General features: G+C 38.4%; 1 protein-coding gene across 1 annotated transcript; it reads left to right on the top strand.

Moving 5' to 3' along the window:
• Nucleotides 1–2,120: 2,120 nt before the first annotated feature.
• Nucleotides 2,121–16,767, top strand: OTOP1 (otopetrin 1). Its single transcript, XM_027896158.1, has 6 exons — nucleotides 2,121–2,406; nucleotides 8,142–8,278; nucleotides 11,133–11,191; nucleotides 12,589–12,719; nucleotides 14,991–15,937; nucleotides 16,323–16,767. The coding sequence occupies exons 1-6, from the start codon at nucleotides 2,121–2,123 to the stop codon at nucleotides 16,491–16,493; spliced, it is 1,731 nt and encodes a 576-aa protein (XP_027751959.1). The 3' UTR covers nucleotides 16,494–16,767.
• Nucleotides 16,768–17,175: the final 408 nt, after the last annotated feature.

The following is a 17,175-nucleotide window of genomic DNA, read 5'->3' as shown; positions in this document are numbered from 1 at the left end:
TCATTGTACAAAAGTCCTGTGAAGTCTTAATAGTTCCCTGAAAAAAAATTATGAGGCAATCAAAATCCCCACCTCTACCAAAGCTTGAATGCACCAGCTTGCTACAGACCACCATAGGTATCTTCTGTATCCATTTACATTAATTTTATTTAAGTATGAGAATGTGTATCAGCACCAAAGAGCTTTTGTTTACAGGCGATAAGGGATGCTCTTGAAGTAAATGCTCTTGATAATCTTGAAGTAAAATTGTCCACACAGTGAAGATTATTTATTACAGTTAGCCACAAAAGCTCTTTAAAATGGAAGCATATTCCTTAATTATTCTTTAAATGTTACATTGCATAAAATAAAAGGAGGATTTGGCATTTCCACAAACTTATGAGAAAGGTGGATGTAGCTATGAGCTAGAAGTTGTTGAAGCCTGAACTGTTTGATTATTTAAGCTTTTTATTTATACTGCTGTTGCAGACCAGACAGAAACATAGGGCTTCCAGTTAAGTGCATCCTTCAAAAGGAAAATTTGCAGATAGCTTAAAGTACTTGTTTCTTGAGAACAGGCCGAAATGAATAAAGGACGTGAGCAGCTACTACCTTATGTTTACCTAAATAAGTGATTGTCCGGAATTCACTCATTCCACCCTTCTGCCATTTTGTTTTTCTTCCCTATTCTTGAAGAGGAATGAGAATCCCAGACATTTACATGTAAGTTCAAGGTGTCCTTTGTTATTTAAGAAAAAACCCTCTGTAATAATTTCTAGCTTCAAAAGAGAAAAAGCTTAGAACCACTCTAAATTTTGGCGGAGGAAGTGGAGAAAATAAATGCTGTATTTTCAATATATCCATTTTTTTTTTTTTAAATGTAACTGAGCTAGTGGCTTAATTTCATGTGAGATGTGGGTCACTCGCTGTAAAAACCAATGTTTTGGGTAACTGATATGCTACCAACAGGTACAGAGTAAATATGTAAGACCTGCCTGGCCAGAACAAGGACCAGTCTGTCTTAGTATTTGGCCTCCAAGCAATGTCTCAGTACTCAAATACCTAGAGTTATGAGAATTCATATTGTATGCAGCCAAAATACCATTAAAAACAAATAGTGGTTTACACTGGGGGAAGTTCCTCTCAACCCCTACAGGCAACCAACTGGTGCTTCAAATCTTGAGGTTTGCATACCTAAATGGCTTATGACCATGGCTCACAGTTAGAACTAGGCAGTTTAAGTAGACAAAGGTCAATACTTAAAATGCGTAGAAGTATTGGGAAAATGAATAAATAAGAAATGGACTAAATTTTTTTGCAGAAGTTTTTGCTCCTTTGAGCTCAGTAGTTGCTTCTCCAGCTAGCAATCAATATAATACTGTGTTTTCAGAATGAGACTTTCTAAAAAAATAAGGCAAATTTATTTGCCTTTAAACCTTTTGAAAGGTCTAGACAATTCCTGAAAACAGAGTTTCTATACTACCGATGAAAGTACTGATTGCCCAGAAGAAGGTGACCTGTGGGCCCAGAGCGTGAAGCATGGTGGGTGATCCCGTTGCCACCTCTGTGCGAAGGAACCAGCTGTTGGTTGCAGGTCGGGTTCCATCCACCCGTCCTTGCTTTCTCCCAGCACCTTCCTTCCACATGTTGGCTGTTCCTCAGCTTTCCAGTCGCAGCTGCTAATGGTCAGCGGGTTTTGTTCGGCACTTGCTGTCTTTCCCACCTCCCTGCCTAGGAACGTGTTACTCTGCACAGGTCTCTGTCAACACGGATGGATGCTCCATATGCCCCACAAAGCCAGCCGGGCAGGGCTCACCTGCCCCTTGACGAAGGACATGACCTCCTGCCTCCAGACTAATCTTCTCCCTTACCCTGGTCTCGACCCCAGCTGCTGTCTGAGTCTCAGGCAACGCTGTCCCACAAACACCTCAGCATCCTTTCTACTTTCGGCGGCCTCCCTTCCCAGCGGGAGCCCGGGGCTCCCCCCGGCAAGGGACCCTCGGCGGCCCCCGCCCTCGGGCAGGCACGGCCAGGGCCGCGGCCCCGCTCCGCCCCCGGCCAGGATGGGGGACGGGCCAGCCTCGGGGCTCCCGGGGGAAGCGGGGCCGCCTGCTCGCAGCACCTGGCCAGCGGCGTGGGAGATGGAGAAAGCCGCCGGTTCCCCCGCGGTGGGCGGCAGCTACCCGCAGAAAAACGCCGAGATCCTCAGCAGCCAGTACGGCATCAACTTGTTCCTGGCCGGGCTGCTGCTCACCTTCGCCTGGGCTGTGCACGCCGTGGGCATCAGCAAGAGTCACCTGCTCTCCTACCTCATCACGCTGATGCTCATCCAGCTGCTGTGGATGCTGTGGTACCTCTGCAGGAGCTGCACGCAGAGGAGGCTGATCCGGGACAAGGACACACACGCCGGAGCCCGCTGGCTGAAGTGTAAGTACCGGCCGGTGGCACAGACGGTGGTACCGCACAAGGAACATCTGTGCCATCACCTGTGTCTGCTTTGTTACCCTCTCCATCCCTAGCAGGAGGCATCCTGCTATTCATGAACTGAGCGCACATGAAGTGCACTCTAAAGTAAATATATGCATAAGCTGAACATACTCAGAGATTGTATGGGAAAGCTGTTTGTTAAACATCCTCACTTTCCAACCTACTGTTTACAGTGCTGAAAGCTCCGGTGCCTTTTTTCCCTTAGCAGGTTGTTTTGAAACACTTGAAAAATTAAATATAGGTACTGGAAGAGGCAATTTTTTGGTGTCTTGCAGCTCTTGGAGGAATTACCACCTTTTCCAGATGATATAATGCAACTTACTTTAGGGTTGTACCAGTCAGGAGGGTCTTCAAGTGCTCTCTATACCAATGTTTATCAGAGATTCCCATTTATATGTGTACAGTGATGCTTTAGAAACATCTGGAGTTAGACAGAAAAAGACAAAATTCCTGATCAGATCAGTTTGTATATCAGTATATAAAGTAGTTAAGAAAGGAATCTAAAATGAGCATTAGCCTGTAGGAAAAGCATAAAAGTTTGCAGCAGTAGTGGTGGGATGTGATGGCCCTTATCTGCAGAGTCAGATGTGTACTGGAGTTAGGATATAAAGGTATGTTGAGAGAAGGTATTTGGGGAGCACATTACAGAGTTGTAGTGACAGGAATGCTGTTTCTGGGTACTAAAAAAAAGAAACAACCTACATCAGTGCTGTGTGGAGTAACAAGCAAGCCCAGTTTCGCCAACCTTCTCTTCTTTTCCAGTCCCAGCACTGTAAATGATAGTTTGGAAAGTAAGTATTTTAAGTGGAATGCTGTAATACAGTTTTTATAATATAAATATAAAATATTTCCTACCTGCTAGCAATGAGACAACAGTTAATTATCACAGCAGCTAACAAATATCTAAATTAAAATTCCAAGAACGTCTAACACCTGGTTATTTTGAAAAGTGAGGTTGCGCTGTGGAAATGTAGTTTGTTCTCAATGTCACTGCTTGTGTGTCTTTTATTTTCTTTGCAACTGCTAAACATTGTATATGAATTGCTCACAGAAAATCTTTTTTTTTTTTTTTTTTTTTAAATCTAACATACAGCCATGGTCTGTAGACTCTTTCCTGAAATGTATGGAGTTCACATACCAGATGTTGAATTGTTCCTCTTGTTTATTTACTGTTTTCCAAGCCCATATTCATCTCTCAGGCATTTTTCATTTATTAGCTTTTGTGGCTTACAAAAAGTTCTGAAAATCATTAATGCAAATCTTAATTTGATCCTATCTTGGACCAAGCTATGCTTTTGTTACTCAAAGGGTAGCTTTCCCCTCCAAAGTATGGAATAAATACTGCCTAACATGAGTAAGTACAGCAGGATCCCCTGCCCTTTTTCTTTTGGCACTGCATTCACAGCATTTCATTTGTCCTACAGGTTATAAGGAGTCACAGAAACTTAGAAATAAGATCCTGGATTGAACTACTAGGTTACCTTACCCATTTCTTTTACCAGCACAGGATGGCTCTTTGTGCTGGCTTCTCAAGTGGTGCGGCTTCCATGACTTCTCTTGGATGTCTAGGCTGCAATTCAACAAATTCACCCTTAGGGAACGACCTACACTTTCCTATTCTTAGGAGTTTCTTGTAGTTACAACAAGTCTGTACAACTCCTTTATCTTCTGTTGGGAAAAGAAAACTTATTTGATCTAAAGAAAAACTCAGGTGACAATTCTTCTGCCAAGATCCCCCTTGCCCTCCTCTTTATCAATGGTTTTGTCATAGAAATCTTTCAACTGAAAGACTGAAAGTCCAAAAAGAAAGGGGGGGGAGGGGGGGTTGGAGAGGGACAGACATTTTCATCAAGTCTTTCCACAGAAAGCTTTCTGCAATTTTTTTACTAGTTTTATCAGCTGCTTTTGAAGAGTATCTCCTTGCTGTTCTTGTGAGAGCAAATGTCCTTGTATTAAACAATATAAAATGAGTTTATTTTCATGAATCCTTTCAAATTGTGAATATCATTTTAGTAAAAGTGGTGGTAGCTGCCTACTTAAAGCATTTTGCTATGACAGCTGTTGAAAAAGAACAATTTAACAAAAACCCTCCTATAACTGAGTCCTTGTACATATTTAACAATGCTAGGACGGGTGGTCAGATTACAAAAATTGCTTGCAGGAAGGTTTTCTTGAACCTTTTTGCACCAAGGTATCAATTGTGAACCACAGTGCATGGTTGTCTTCCTCCTTGCATGGTTACCAAGAATCACTCCGATAGTCTGAATGTGGGAAAAGTTTCCAGGAGAGGTTTGTCTTTAATTCAAAACAGTTATCCTGACCCAAATAATAACAGGGAGTCTTATGAAGCCCTTTCCTTGACTTATTACAAATGTTATTCCCCTAAGTATACTCTTCTATTAGGAAAAGCTCTCTGACCATTTTTTTGGAAGTTCAGCCAAGTGAGCCAGGGAATTCAAAATGAAAATAAATTGGCTTCACAAATGGCTTTGTTTTATCACATTATCCAGCAGCACAGCTTCTGTTTACAGCACTGACAGCTGGTCAACTTAAAAAGCTCTCGGCAGACTTCAACTTATATCTTTTTACTGCTTGCATTGATTTGCCAATCATTTGAACAGTATTTTAAGTTCAGAGTGGTATTTTTGCAACTGTATCATTATGGCTTTTGTTCTTCTTGATGGTTGATAGAAAGAAACAAGCCAGCATTTAGCAATACTGAAAATCCTCTTACTTGTCCCTTAAGATAGACAGGTTTCAATGAGTATTTTAAAAAAAAAAACCAGAAACAGTGCTCAATAGCAACCATTTCACATTTCTTAAACTTTCAAATGGAAATAGCAAAACACTGGAATTATCTTCCCTGCAATTACTGATATCCATTTAGCATTAGTACATAATTCTGAAGTTTCCATTAGGAAAAATTAACACAGAAACCATTATCATACTACCTGTATGGTCATGACTGTTGTGCTTGGATTTTTGACTAAGCAAACTAGTACAATCATTCTCTTTAGAAACTCATAAATAAGCATGTTGGACACTTTGTATACACTTGTAGAGTGGCCACCTGAGTGATTGCCAGAAATACTTACATACAATTTGAATAAATAAAATAATCTAATGTTAAAAGAGTCATATAAAGTCTTCTAATCCCTAGAGAACAATGGCAAAACTATTGATTTCAATGAAAACAGCTTGAAGCCCACCAAATCTCTGATGGTTATAAAAGAAACATGAAGAGTGATTTGAAGGCATAAACCAAAATACTCAATGTGAAAGAAACTTTATGTGTTTTATTGTTGTTGTTTCCCTCTTAATGATCTACTGGACACTGTTAAGACTGTACAGCTGAAATACAGACCTTGTGAAATGGAAGCAAGACAAAGTGGAACTAGAGTACAGGTCATCTTTGTAAATACAAGATGCATGGATGGTGCAGGGGACAGATTATAATCTAAAATGTGTTTCCTTTTCACTTTTGTGAATTTAAACCTGAGCCTCTTGCCTTGCTTTCCCTTTCCTCTTCACATTTTTTCTAGTTAACAGGTCCCTTGTGATCCTATTCTGCTGAGCCATTCTCATGAATAATGGAAGCAAGGATGCAGAACTTTTTTGTTATAAAACACATTTTCCATCCACTTTGGTCTGACATTACTACTTCACTGAAACAGATCCTTAGAGCTTAAAGGTGCATCATAAATGCATTGGGAAATGACCTTAATACTGTCACAACTGGGGACTTAGAAACCTTTCTGTACTCTGTAAAGTCAACATGTGCACAGTAATTCACTGTAGAGTTACTGACAATCTTTTGCTTCAGAAAATGTATTTGCCTTCTTATTGAAACAATCATAACACACGTGAAGTCCCTCCAGATGTCATTTCCAGACAAATAGGCTGTTTCCTGCACACTTTCTAAATAAACCATGAATCACAACATCAATCATGGAATAATTTAGGTAGGAAGGGACTTCTGAAAGTCATCTAGTCTGAACACCTTGCTCAGAGCATGTCCAGTTACCTCAGGTAGGGTTATTTCAAAAGAATTAGACATTCTAATTTATTTTAGAATTATTTACATTCTTTCGATAAGGAAGAAAATGCATCATTTGATCTCAAGAGTAACACAGAATTTTGTGTATTGTGATGTCATGTACTTTCATGCATAATGATAATGGCACATGTGATCTCAGTCCTGTTACTTGTGTTAGAATATAAATTAACTGATGTAAGAAGCATAAATTAGGAAGGTACGTGGGATTGTACACATGCGTGAAGTGCACAACTGAGGTTTTAGATTTTGCAATATTAAACCAAAGTTTTTATCTCTTGGTAGAAATTACACTCAATCAGTAATTTGGCATTTTAAAATTATAGATATATTTTTATTATATATATATTTATATATAAAACAGAAACACAAAATCCTCCTGAAATTCATACCACTGCAGTTAAAAAGGTTTTTTAAGTCTATTTTTGTTAATTTTAAAGGATTAATGAAATAATAAACAAAATTACATTGTGTGTTTATAATTTCTACTTAATTTTATCAATACAATTTTAAGAATAAAGGTATTATTCATTAAATAAGTAAAGAAAATAGTGCTACTTTTTTATTACCACAAGTCAAGTGGAACATGTGGTGCTTATATGGAAATTAATTTGTGGCCCCTTATAAAAGTTAAATATTCATCAAAATCAACATTAGTGATGTTATTTACTCTGTGGGCCATTACAAAGATTAAGATACTGATGAAGATATACATCATAAGGTCCAGTTAAGGTCCATGCTACATTTTTATCTAGTCTTCATTAAAGTAAGCCCAAATTAAATCCAGTGAGAGCTTGTTTGAGTAAAAACCTAAAGAAGAAAAACCACAAGCCCTCTGCTCCCCCTCCTGAAAGCAAACCAAAAATAGGTAAATGAAGTCTTTAGAGTTTGGTGCAGTAATCTTATTGCCAGTTGTGCTTAGTCATACAGGTACCACTCCATAATTTAAAAAAAAAAAAAGTATCAATAATGGAGCAATGGGAAATGTATTTTAAAGTTCTTTAGGATACAAAATGCATATTTAGAGAAATATACTAGGGCATTTTTTGTGTGTGTGAAATAGAGATACTGAAATTAAATCTTTAGTACCTTCCTAGGAGAACAAACCGTACAGCTCATTGTAGTTGTGGTCTCTGAGTTAAAGTGTAACCCCTGAGGCACGGGGAGGGCACACCAAGTGATTGTGTTACTTCCCACTGTCGAGCTTTTGGGCTTGGAGACTGTGAGGTGATTGTTCAGCTCCCCAGAACTGTACAGTTTGCTGTGTTGCTGTCTAGAGCATTAATGCATGCCCTGCATGGCAGCTGCACTTGAGAGGCTGACCCTGCTTGGAGCTGGGAGCCCCCTGAAAGGTGCTGAGTGTCTCCAGGTCCTGGCCATGCAGGGCGTGTACTGTGATGTGCTTCCATAATATACTGGGCAGAGGCTTTCACAAATTAAAGTCACTTACTACCCTGAGTCAATTAACTTCATGAACGTCGATCTACTTTTATTCTACTAAACAAGAACACAGATATTGATTGACTTTTATTTCCCTAAACAGATTTTAGTGTATAGTACAAATTGTTTCTAGGCACTGTAATTATACACTGACATTTTCTCGTATCTTTTTCATTTGCAGGTGGGATTACTTTATTTGCAGTGATTACTTTAATTCTGGACTCTTTTAAAATTGGATATTATATTGATTTTTCAAACTGTTTATCACCAACTGAAGGCATTTTTCCTGTTACACATGCTGTGCACACCATCTTACAGGTAAAAGTCACTGGTTGCAATTTTATATTACAACTCCATTCCTTCTAAAAAATATGTTTTATTTTGTTATCAGTGGATTTTACACTAATTTAATTTCTAAGCATATCACAGAACACTTTCGTGGACTAAAAGCTTGTGCATGTATGAAGTACGTGTAAATTCAAGCTTTGCAACCTGGAATTGCTCAGCCATAAAATTCATATGGGTTTGAAAAAGGAATAATCAAAAAATGCTCTCCTATATTTGAAGTTACATCTTATTTTGAATTAGAGTTACATATGTAATTTTCATAATTTTCAGGCTAAAGACAATTCCCTTGCTTCTGTTTGTAGGACTTGTCACACAAGTTCAATCCAGTCTATCTATCCTGATGTCCCATTGTGGTCAAGAGTGGAGCCTGTTAAGTCAAAGGGACAAAACTCTTTCTAGCAGGTTCAAAAACACTTGCACAACTTTCCTATAACAAATGAACATGGATATTCCTTCTAGAAGCATTTTGTTGTGCTTATCAGTGGCTGCACGGTAGCAAGAAGTCAGTGACCCCTTTAAAATATTCCACCTGCTTGCCTGTTGTAAGGCTTTGGCCTCATACTGTATGGTGACACTCCACAGCTGATTGTTTCTCACATTAATTCCTCTGAGCCCCTGTCAGCAGATTTCTAGGAAAGAAGGAAAGAAAAAGGCACTCAACTGAGATACTCAATTATATCCAGATACTTGTATACACTTTCCAAGATGATTTAGTCATTCAAAAAGAAAAGAAAGATTTTTCCAGCAGTTGTGGTTGCACGTAAATGAGCTTTTGAACAACCTACTTTTCCTATTTCCTGTAACAACAACAACAACAAGCAGCACTGACATTTAAGTAGTAGCTCTGACCTCTACAATGTTTTTCTCGGGGGGTGAAATCCTGATTTGGTTGAAATAATCCTAATTTCACATTCTTGTAATATGTAATAACTCTCCACGTCTTGCAACCTCTTTCCTTTACTTCTGGAAAACAAACCAGTGAAATTCAGCCCTTCTGCCCTGCTGATCTGCATGCAGCATTATTCCTTGCATCCAGTGACCCTGAGCTGAAAAGGTTTCCAGTCACCATGAACTGGAGTGTGGAAGAACAGTGTATAACAGTGCTGAACAAAGGGAACAAGAGTGCTAATTTAAATGTTACATCATCCAGTGTTGCTGAATTTATCACCTACAAAGCTTAAAATAATGAAAGCTTGAATGTTAGCCTGAGCAATCGAAGAGAAAGTTAAAAACTAATTTACCAGATAACTCTTTCCTAAGACGTATCTCATGTCTTTGAAACAGAGGATGAAATTACAGCCGAGAACATCCCTAATGTGTGTCATCTAAAAACCAAAGGATTTGTTTTCTCCAGAATATGTGTCAGATTCTGTTGTATTTTACTCTAAATGAGGCATCCTGATATATGCCATTAAATTAATATATACTTACTGCACCTGTGTATGAACTAACAAATAACTGCCCTTCCAAGACAGGCTGTGCATTATCCTCTTTCATAGGCAGGTGTCCCTTTGAAGAAATTAATATTCTGAGAGCAAAAACTGGACTTTATGCTATTTCTTTTCTGATTTTTCCTGTTCCCTCCCACTTTCTTGTGTCTGAAGAGATCTTCAAAACCTATGTGTTTTTTTAAGTTTTGAAAAATGCTTTCAGACCTGCTGTCAGATTTTATGCACAAATTCCAGAATGGGAAATTGAGTGTGGCATTAGAGACTAAGGTAATTTCAGTTTGATTTCAGTTGAAACCTGAATGAAATTTTGTACTCTGTAAATCTGGGGTTTTACAGTGGCCACACCTCTTATTGATAAATGCTTCATTAGAGGAAGTAATGTTATTGCTGGGCAGTGTAGGGGAGCCATAGGGAACTGCATTTGCCTAGCTTTTTCCAAAATTAGACATCGAATGCTTCAGACAACAGCAGCTATGAAGGCACCCTACATTTATGGGAACTGTGGTAAAACAGACTTCCAGTTACTCCAATTGCTGAAGAAGAACCTAAAGTTGTTTTTACTTTTCAGACCATTTCTGAAACACTAAACTAGGCAGCTTTCGACGAGAAATCTTTGGACTTTTTGTCTCCTGATAGTTATCTACTGCTGAGTTCAGTGTCCTAGGAGTTAGAGTAAACAGGACTCCCAGTTTCACTCTAACATCCCTGAGGAATATTGGTATAGTTCTCCTTGAACCTGTCAGCACTTGGAACCAGTTTTGTATCAGCAGCAGTCTCTTTCTGAGGTCTCCATTATGTTCCCACAAACAGTCTTAATTTTATTCCTCTTTCACCTTGATTTGCTAACTCATTATTGTTATCTCTCTCTTTTATTCCCCAGTTGAGTTTTCTGCACTATCATTGAGTGCAACTGCTGTGCTCCTAATGGGGTTGTCTCTCAGGCTCATAGCACAAGCTTTTCTCTTGCTTCCTGAGTGTCTGCTGTTTTATTAGTCAAGTCTGGCATGCTTTCACCTATCTTTGTCCCTCCATAGAATCTAACATATTTAATAAATTATTCAGACTTAGCATGACCACGCCCTTTGTCATTGAAACAAAAGTCTCTTTAGATACAGAAGCAAAACATGTTTTTGTGAGTGATACTGAGACTTTTTACTGTCAAGCCACTGATTTTGCATAAAAGAAACCTCAGGTTATGGGAGAATGTCACAGGAAATCATGAGCTCTTTCACATGCACGGAGATGGAGCTGCGTCAGTTTAAATCATCAGAGATTTTAAATATCAGTGTTTCTGTCTACAGATGCACTTTCCTTTCTCAGTGTCACACATGCTCATTAGTGTAATAATATTTCTCTGTATTTCTTTCATTTAGGTTTACTTTCTGTGGTGTCATGCGAAGGATGTTATCCAGTCTTTCAAGACACTTGAAAGGTAAAGTACATCTGATCTTCATCTGGAATGTTAATAGGTGTAGGTCTGTACAGGACTTTAACACCAGTGTCATTTACTTTTTTTGAAGGAAGGGTCATGTATATGTTTTCAGACTATGCACTATATTATGTTTTCTTTATTGAGCTACTGAAAGGGAATCTGCATCAGCAACCTGCAGTCAGAGCAATGTATCTGGGGCATTTTATACTGATTTTTATGGAAAGCACCTTTTTAGAACTAGATCTTAGACACATAGAACAGGTTTGGTTTGAAAGAACCTTTGGTTGGTCATCTAGTCCAACCACCCTGCAAGAAGCAGGGACATCTTCAGCTAGATCAGGTTTCTCAAAGAGCACTGTCCAACCTGGCCTTGAATGTGTCCAGGAATGTGGCATCTACCACCTCTATGGGCAATCCAGGGTTTCACTTGAATCTATGCTGGTTTAGTTTAAAACCCCTTGTCCCTGCTAAAAAGTCTGTCCTCATCTTTTACATAAGCCCCTTTTAGGTACTGGAAAGCTACTATGAGGGGAAGTTATCACAGAAGGCTTTGCAGTGTCAGCTGGTGATACCAGCTCTGTTTATAAGTAGATTTTAAAAATCCCTAATTCAAGTTTATCACTGAGTACAGTGCAGTGAGAAAGAACTGTTTCTTGGTGAAGGGACATGAACAACTTCAGGTACAGCTGAATCCCTGGCATAATGGTAGGTGAAAGGACTGTGCCTGAGGAAGAGATACTATGATCTTCTACAAAAAAAGGGAGTGCTTGGCAATGGAAAATAATTATTTTCTGTATTTTGTTAGGAAGTTCAGAACCATTAATGCACTTCTGTCTCCAACGCCATTCTGTTTCACCAAGTCTGAAATGGTGTGCCAGAGACCAGGATTCTCAAAAATGCATGGAGACCTACCCTCAGTGTACCAGTACTTTGAATGGAATAAAGCCCTCTGTTAGCTTCAGCTCTCTCCAGGAGACAAAAAGGCATGAACTAGAAGTTAGAGAAGACAGTGGTCTCTGAAAAGATAGACCAGATACAGTGAATATGAAGGAGCACAGGAGAAGGCTGTGAAATATAGTTTGCAAAACAATTAATCTTGTTCAGACTGTTCAATCACTGTCATCAACATTAAGCTTCTTCAGCCCAAAGAGACAGCATAACAAATAATAACAACATCCTATTAATAGATTAATACATTAAGCCATTGTGTTTCTGTAAAATTTTGGAGGTCTAATATTCAGAATGTCTTTAGAGATTGGTGATGATTGTTTTTTTTCCCCTGCAGCAACAAATAAATAGTGCCATGTAGCTTGTCTACAGGAAGTTAATCCATTTCATCTGAAACATATGGAGATACAGTTTGTGCAGATTCCTTCAATAATCACTTTATTTCGTAGGTTTGGGGTTATCCATTCTGTGTTCACAAATTTGCTCCTGTGGACAAATGGAGTCTTAACAGAGTCAAAACATCAACTGAATGAACATAAGGAAAGACTAATCACACTTGGTTTTGGGAACATAACTATAGGTAAGTGAAAGGGTTAGTACATTTTGGAATTCCTGCTCTAGCCCAAAATACTGTGTCACAGTAGGATGGAGCTGGGTCATGTATGGTTATGTCAGCATAGTCATTCTGGAGCACATTCTAGTGAACTGATATGTAGTCAGTTCAGACCATAACTAAAATGTTACATGATCATTAGCATATACGTGAGCAAGGCTGTTGTTTTCTTCTAAGTTCCAAAATACAGACTTTTGAAAACATTTCTGTGGAGGAATAACATCACACAAGAACCCCTTTATTAGTAAATCATAGAAATAAACTGAACACAGCAGTTTTAAAAAAAGACTTTACTAAGTTATTCAGAGAAAAACAAGCATTGATAACCCTCTAAATCCTTCCCAGAAGAGTGGTTACATGTGGTCTGGGGTCCTATGGGGTTCAGTGGGGTGTCTCAGAGGGATAGGAGTTATCCATAAGTGCTGCTTTACAAGACAAGGATTTTGCTCTGGGTGTTCTTTTTTAATAACGAATAATTTTCTCCTGTTAAGATGGTGCAAGTTGTAGTCAGCAAACATTTAGCATAAGGAAAATATAAAGAAAAAATCTTCACTATGAGTCTGGTGAGGCACTGGCACATGTTGCTCAGAGAAGTTGTGGATGCTCCATCCCTGGAAGTGTTCAAGGCCAGCTTGGATGGAGCCCTGAGCAACCTGGTCTAGTGGAAGGTGTCCCTGCCCATGGCAGGAGGTTAAAATTAGATGACCTTGAAGGTCCCTTCCAACCCAGGCCATTCTAGATTCTATGATAACTTCTGGGGATACTTTCTGCTTTCAAACTCCAGTGAAGCACTGGGAAATTAGAAGTGCTTAACTTTCAGAGGAAATAAAAGTTCTCAGCAGCTATAAGCAATTTTCTTCCCATGGAAATTTATCAGTGCAGATGATAAATTTTGATTGTGTTCACAAAGGAAAAGACAGATAGCTTTGAAAAATGAGATGTATGTTTTTCTACCCAATGAATTCAATAGTGCTTGTATACTAAAAACTTCTGGTTTTGCCTCTATAAAGCCAAATCCTGATCTATTTTTGCCTATTTATAGTTTTTATAAATTGAAAACTTTTAGGCATTTTTAAGAATTCCTGCCAAAGTTCACATATAAGTGAAAAAAATTTTAAAATCTATAAAATATTATTTCACTACAACTGTGTCTAAAATTATGACCACCATTTACATCTGTTGGAAATTATTACCCTTTATATGTATCTATGGAAACTATCTAGTTTCCATTAATAGTCAGGTAGCTGAATTGATAGTCCAGAGATGTTGTAATCATGGAGCACTAGTAGACAACAGGAAAATAAGAAGTTGATGACTTTTCTTGATATTTTTACTTGTTAAATAAAAGGGGTTTCCTTATATTATTCCCTACTATTCTGCTGCCAGAATTTTTATACAATTGTGAACAGTCAGAAATAGCATCTGAAAATTGGGGACTGCAGCAGTGACCCACAATATAAGATTGGCATTAATATACAATCCGCTGCAAAAGCAATTTTTTCCATCTCTTTAACAATGTGCATTTGAGACAAAATAATACCATTTTTCTCCTCTTCTGTCTGAGATATCATGATTTCATAGGTTCCTCTCAAAAGGAGAAGATTGATTTTTGGTGTTGGGGTTTTTGTGGTTTTGTTTGTTTGTTTGTTTTTGTTTGGTTTGTTTTGGTTTTTACTTCAAAACTGCTCTGGGACATTGAGTCAAAGTATCTGTGGTTTACTTTACCTCTTTCTTAAACATAAATGACTTTTTAATAAAGTGGTTTTGTTATTGGAAACCACACTAGTGTAAATAACTGATAAAAATGAGAGTTTAACTAAGCCCTTTCCTCGTTAAACTTGTTCTTGACCTGATCCACAATCCCTGAACTTCTATAAAATCTTCTCTGCTGAAAGGCTGAGGATTCAAAGCCCTTGGCATCTGGATTTTCACGTTGAAAAAAAAGGAATTTTACCAAGAACCTGCTGAAGCTTTGTACACTTTGGCGCTGAATTTGTTCATGATGTGATTTTTGCTCAATGAGTGAGCAGTGAAGATGGAGATCATATATTAGAGAAGCAGCAAAAGCTTTGTTAGGTTAATGACTTAAATGGTGAGGTCTTTTCTTAGGTGGGTAACTGGGTGTTGTTTGACTGAAATCTTATCTTTTGTGTCTTATTATTAAATTTACGTTTTATTTATTCACTTTAAACAAGAAATCTTTATAATGCACATAACTGATCTCCCCTTCTCCTTTAGTTCTAGATGACCATGCGCCTCAATGCAACTGCACAACAACAACTCTCTGCTCTATATTTTCTCAAGGAATATATTACCTATATCCCTTTAATATAGAGTACCACATCCTGGCATCCACAATGCTCTACGTCCTGTGGAAGAACATTGGCCGCAAAGTTGAGCACCACCAGCAAAGCAAAACTCCATTCAAATTCCACGGCATAACTGTTGGAATGATTTTTGGACTAATCGTGCTAACTAGCACAATAGCCATAGTTGTTGTGTATTTAATTCAGATTGGAGGTTCGAAAATCAAAAGTGAGTTGGCACTCACTATGTTTTACTTGCACGCTATCTTTGTGCTGGCTCTCATGTGTACAGCTGGAATTGTCGCCCTTCTCATCTACAGACTGGAAGACAGATCGCTGGATAATTCCAAGAATCCTGCTCGAAAACTTGATGCAGAACTGCTGGTAGGCACAGCTGCAGGGTCCTGGCTGCTCTCCTGGGGCTCGATCCTCGCCATTATCTGTGCCCAAGCTCATCCAAAATACACCTGGTATAACCTGCCCTACTCTGTTCTGGTTATCATTGAGAAATACATTCAGAACCTCTTTATCATTGAATCTATACACCGTGAGCAGGAAAAGGTTAATGATGACATTAAAACTCTCCGAATAGTGACTATATCTCGGGGGAGCACTTTGTCCCTTACCCCCTTGTACAAAGAGATTTACAATGGCAGAGCCACTCGTGACACCGGGGAGGTGCCCTGTCTATTTAAGGGCAGTATCTGCGGGAGAGATAACGATGGTGCTGGTGTTGCCAAAGAAGAAACGAGTCAGGACAATACTTCGGTCATGCATTCAGCCTCAGATTTCTCATTTTACAGGAGAAACTCAGTTACTAACAACAAGAGGAGAATTCTGAAGAACATTGCTGCCTTTTTATTCCTCTGCAACCTTTCGGTAAGACATTTTGAATGTAATTCATAAGTTAATATCCAAAATCTTCCCAGCCTTTCAAGTCTGATAAGTATATTAAAATTACATGGGCCTATAGTTTGTAAGAAGTAAATTTTACTTTTTCTGGAAGAAGTGACTATGCCTTTGGGGTGACAAAGGTTATTTGAATGTGGCATATGGGAGCCTAGGCTCATTTCAGTCACAGTCTAAAAACAGCAGCAGCAGTAGAAGCTTGAACCCTTTTCCACCAGTGTGCCCCAGTAGCAACAGGGAGTGTTTTCTTAAGGACTTCTGAAACCAATTTGCAGTATGGTGGAGTCACAGTCATTAAGGGCTATTGACTTGTATTGCTGGTGATTAATATTGGCCTCGCGTTCTTTCCTTGCAGCTGTGGATACCCCCGGCATTCGGGTGCCGCCCGGAATATGACAATGGACTAGAAGAAATAGTTTTTGGCTTTGAACCCTGGATAATTGTTGTGAACCTTGCGATGCCTTTTTCCATTTTCTATCGGATGCATTCAGCTGCCTCGCTCTTTGAGGTCAATTGTAAAACATAGATCATACACGGTCCCTCAGTGAACAATTGGTTGAATAATTAATTAAATAAATAACAGTTGAAGGAGTGGATGAATGAATGAATGAATGTAGCAGCTGCTCAATAAATAGAAGATTCAATATTTTTTTTTTTAAAAGAAGGGACCATAGCTAATAGCATGTAATTGTTTTTATTTTTCTTCCACATATTTTGTTATATATGTGGTGTTATTGTATAGGTACACTTTTCAGAATCATATTAGTGTTAATATGATTAACACTACATAATAAAGTTAATTCAATCTCATTAATCTTTGTTTTAGTCATCTGGGATTTGTCCTCTATACGATTTGTATAGCTTTGTTTTCATTCATTGTGACTTGTGAAAGGGGTTTACAAAAAATTCTGTATGACTTAGGAGGGCAAATCCCAGGAGGAGCTGAACTGAGTGATGCTTCTGAGTCACAGCAGTACTAGAAAAACTCCAATTCTTAATTCCTAGCTTTGTTTTTTATAGTAAAACCTGAAAACATTTGCTGTGTAATTGGGATGTGGGAATTAGTTTAGACTTCCTGAATACTGATAAAAATCAATATATGATTATTATTTCCTTTACTACATAGCAAGAAATCCAGGTAAGTAACATGTATGATTAGGTATCATGCTGTATATAACTTTTTCTGATACAATATATTTCTAATAATT

The sequence above is a fragment of the Empidonax traillii genome, unplaced genomic scaffold (assembly GCF_003031625.1).
Source record: "Empidonax traillii isolate 1590-97213 ecotype Southwest subspecies unplaced genomic scaffold, ASM303162v1 scaffold483:size1218004, whole genome shotgun sequence".
NCBI lineage: Eukaryota > Metazoa > Chordata > Aves > Passeriformes > Tyrannidae > Empidonax > Empidonax traillii.
This window is presented reverse-complemented; position numbering and strand designations above follow the sequence as displayed.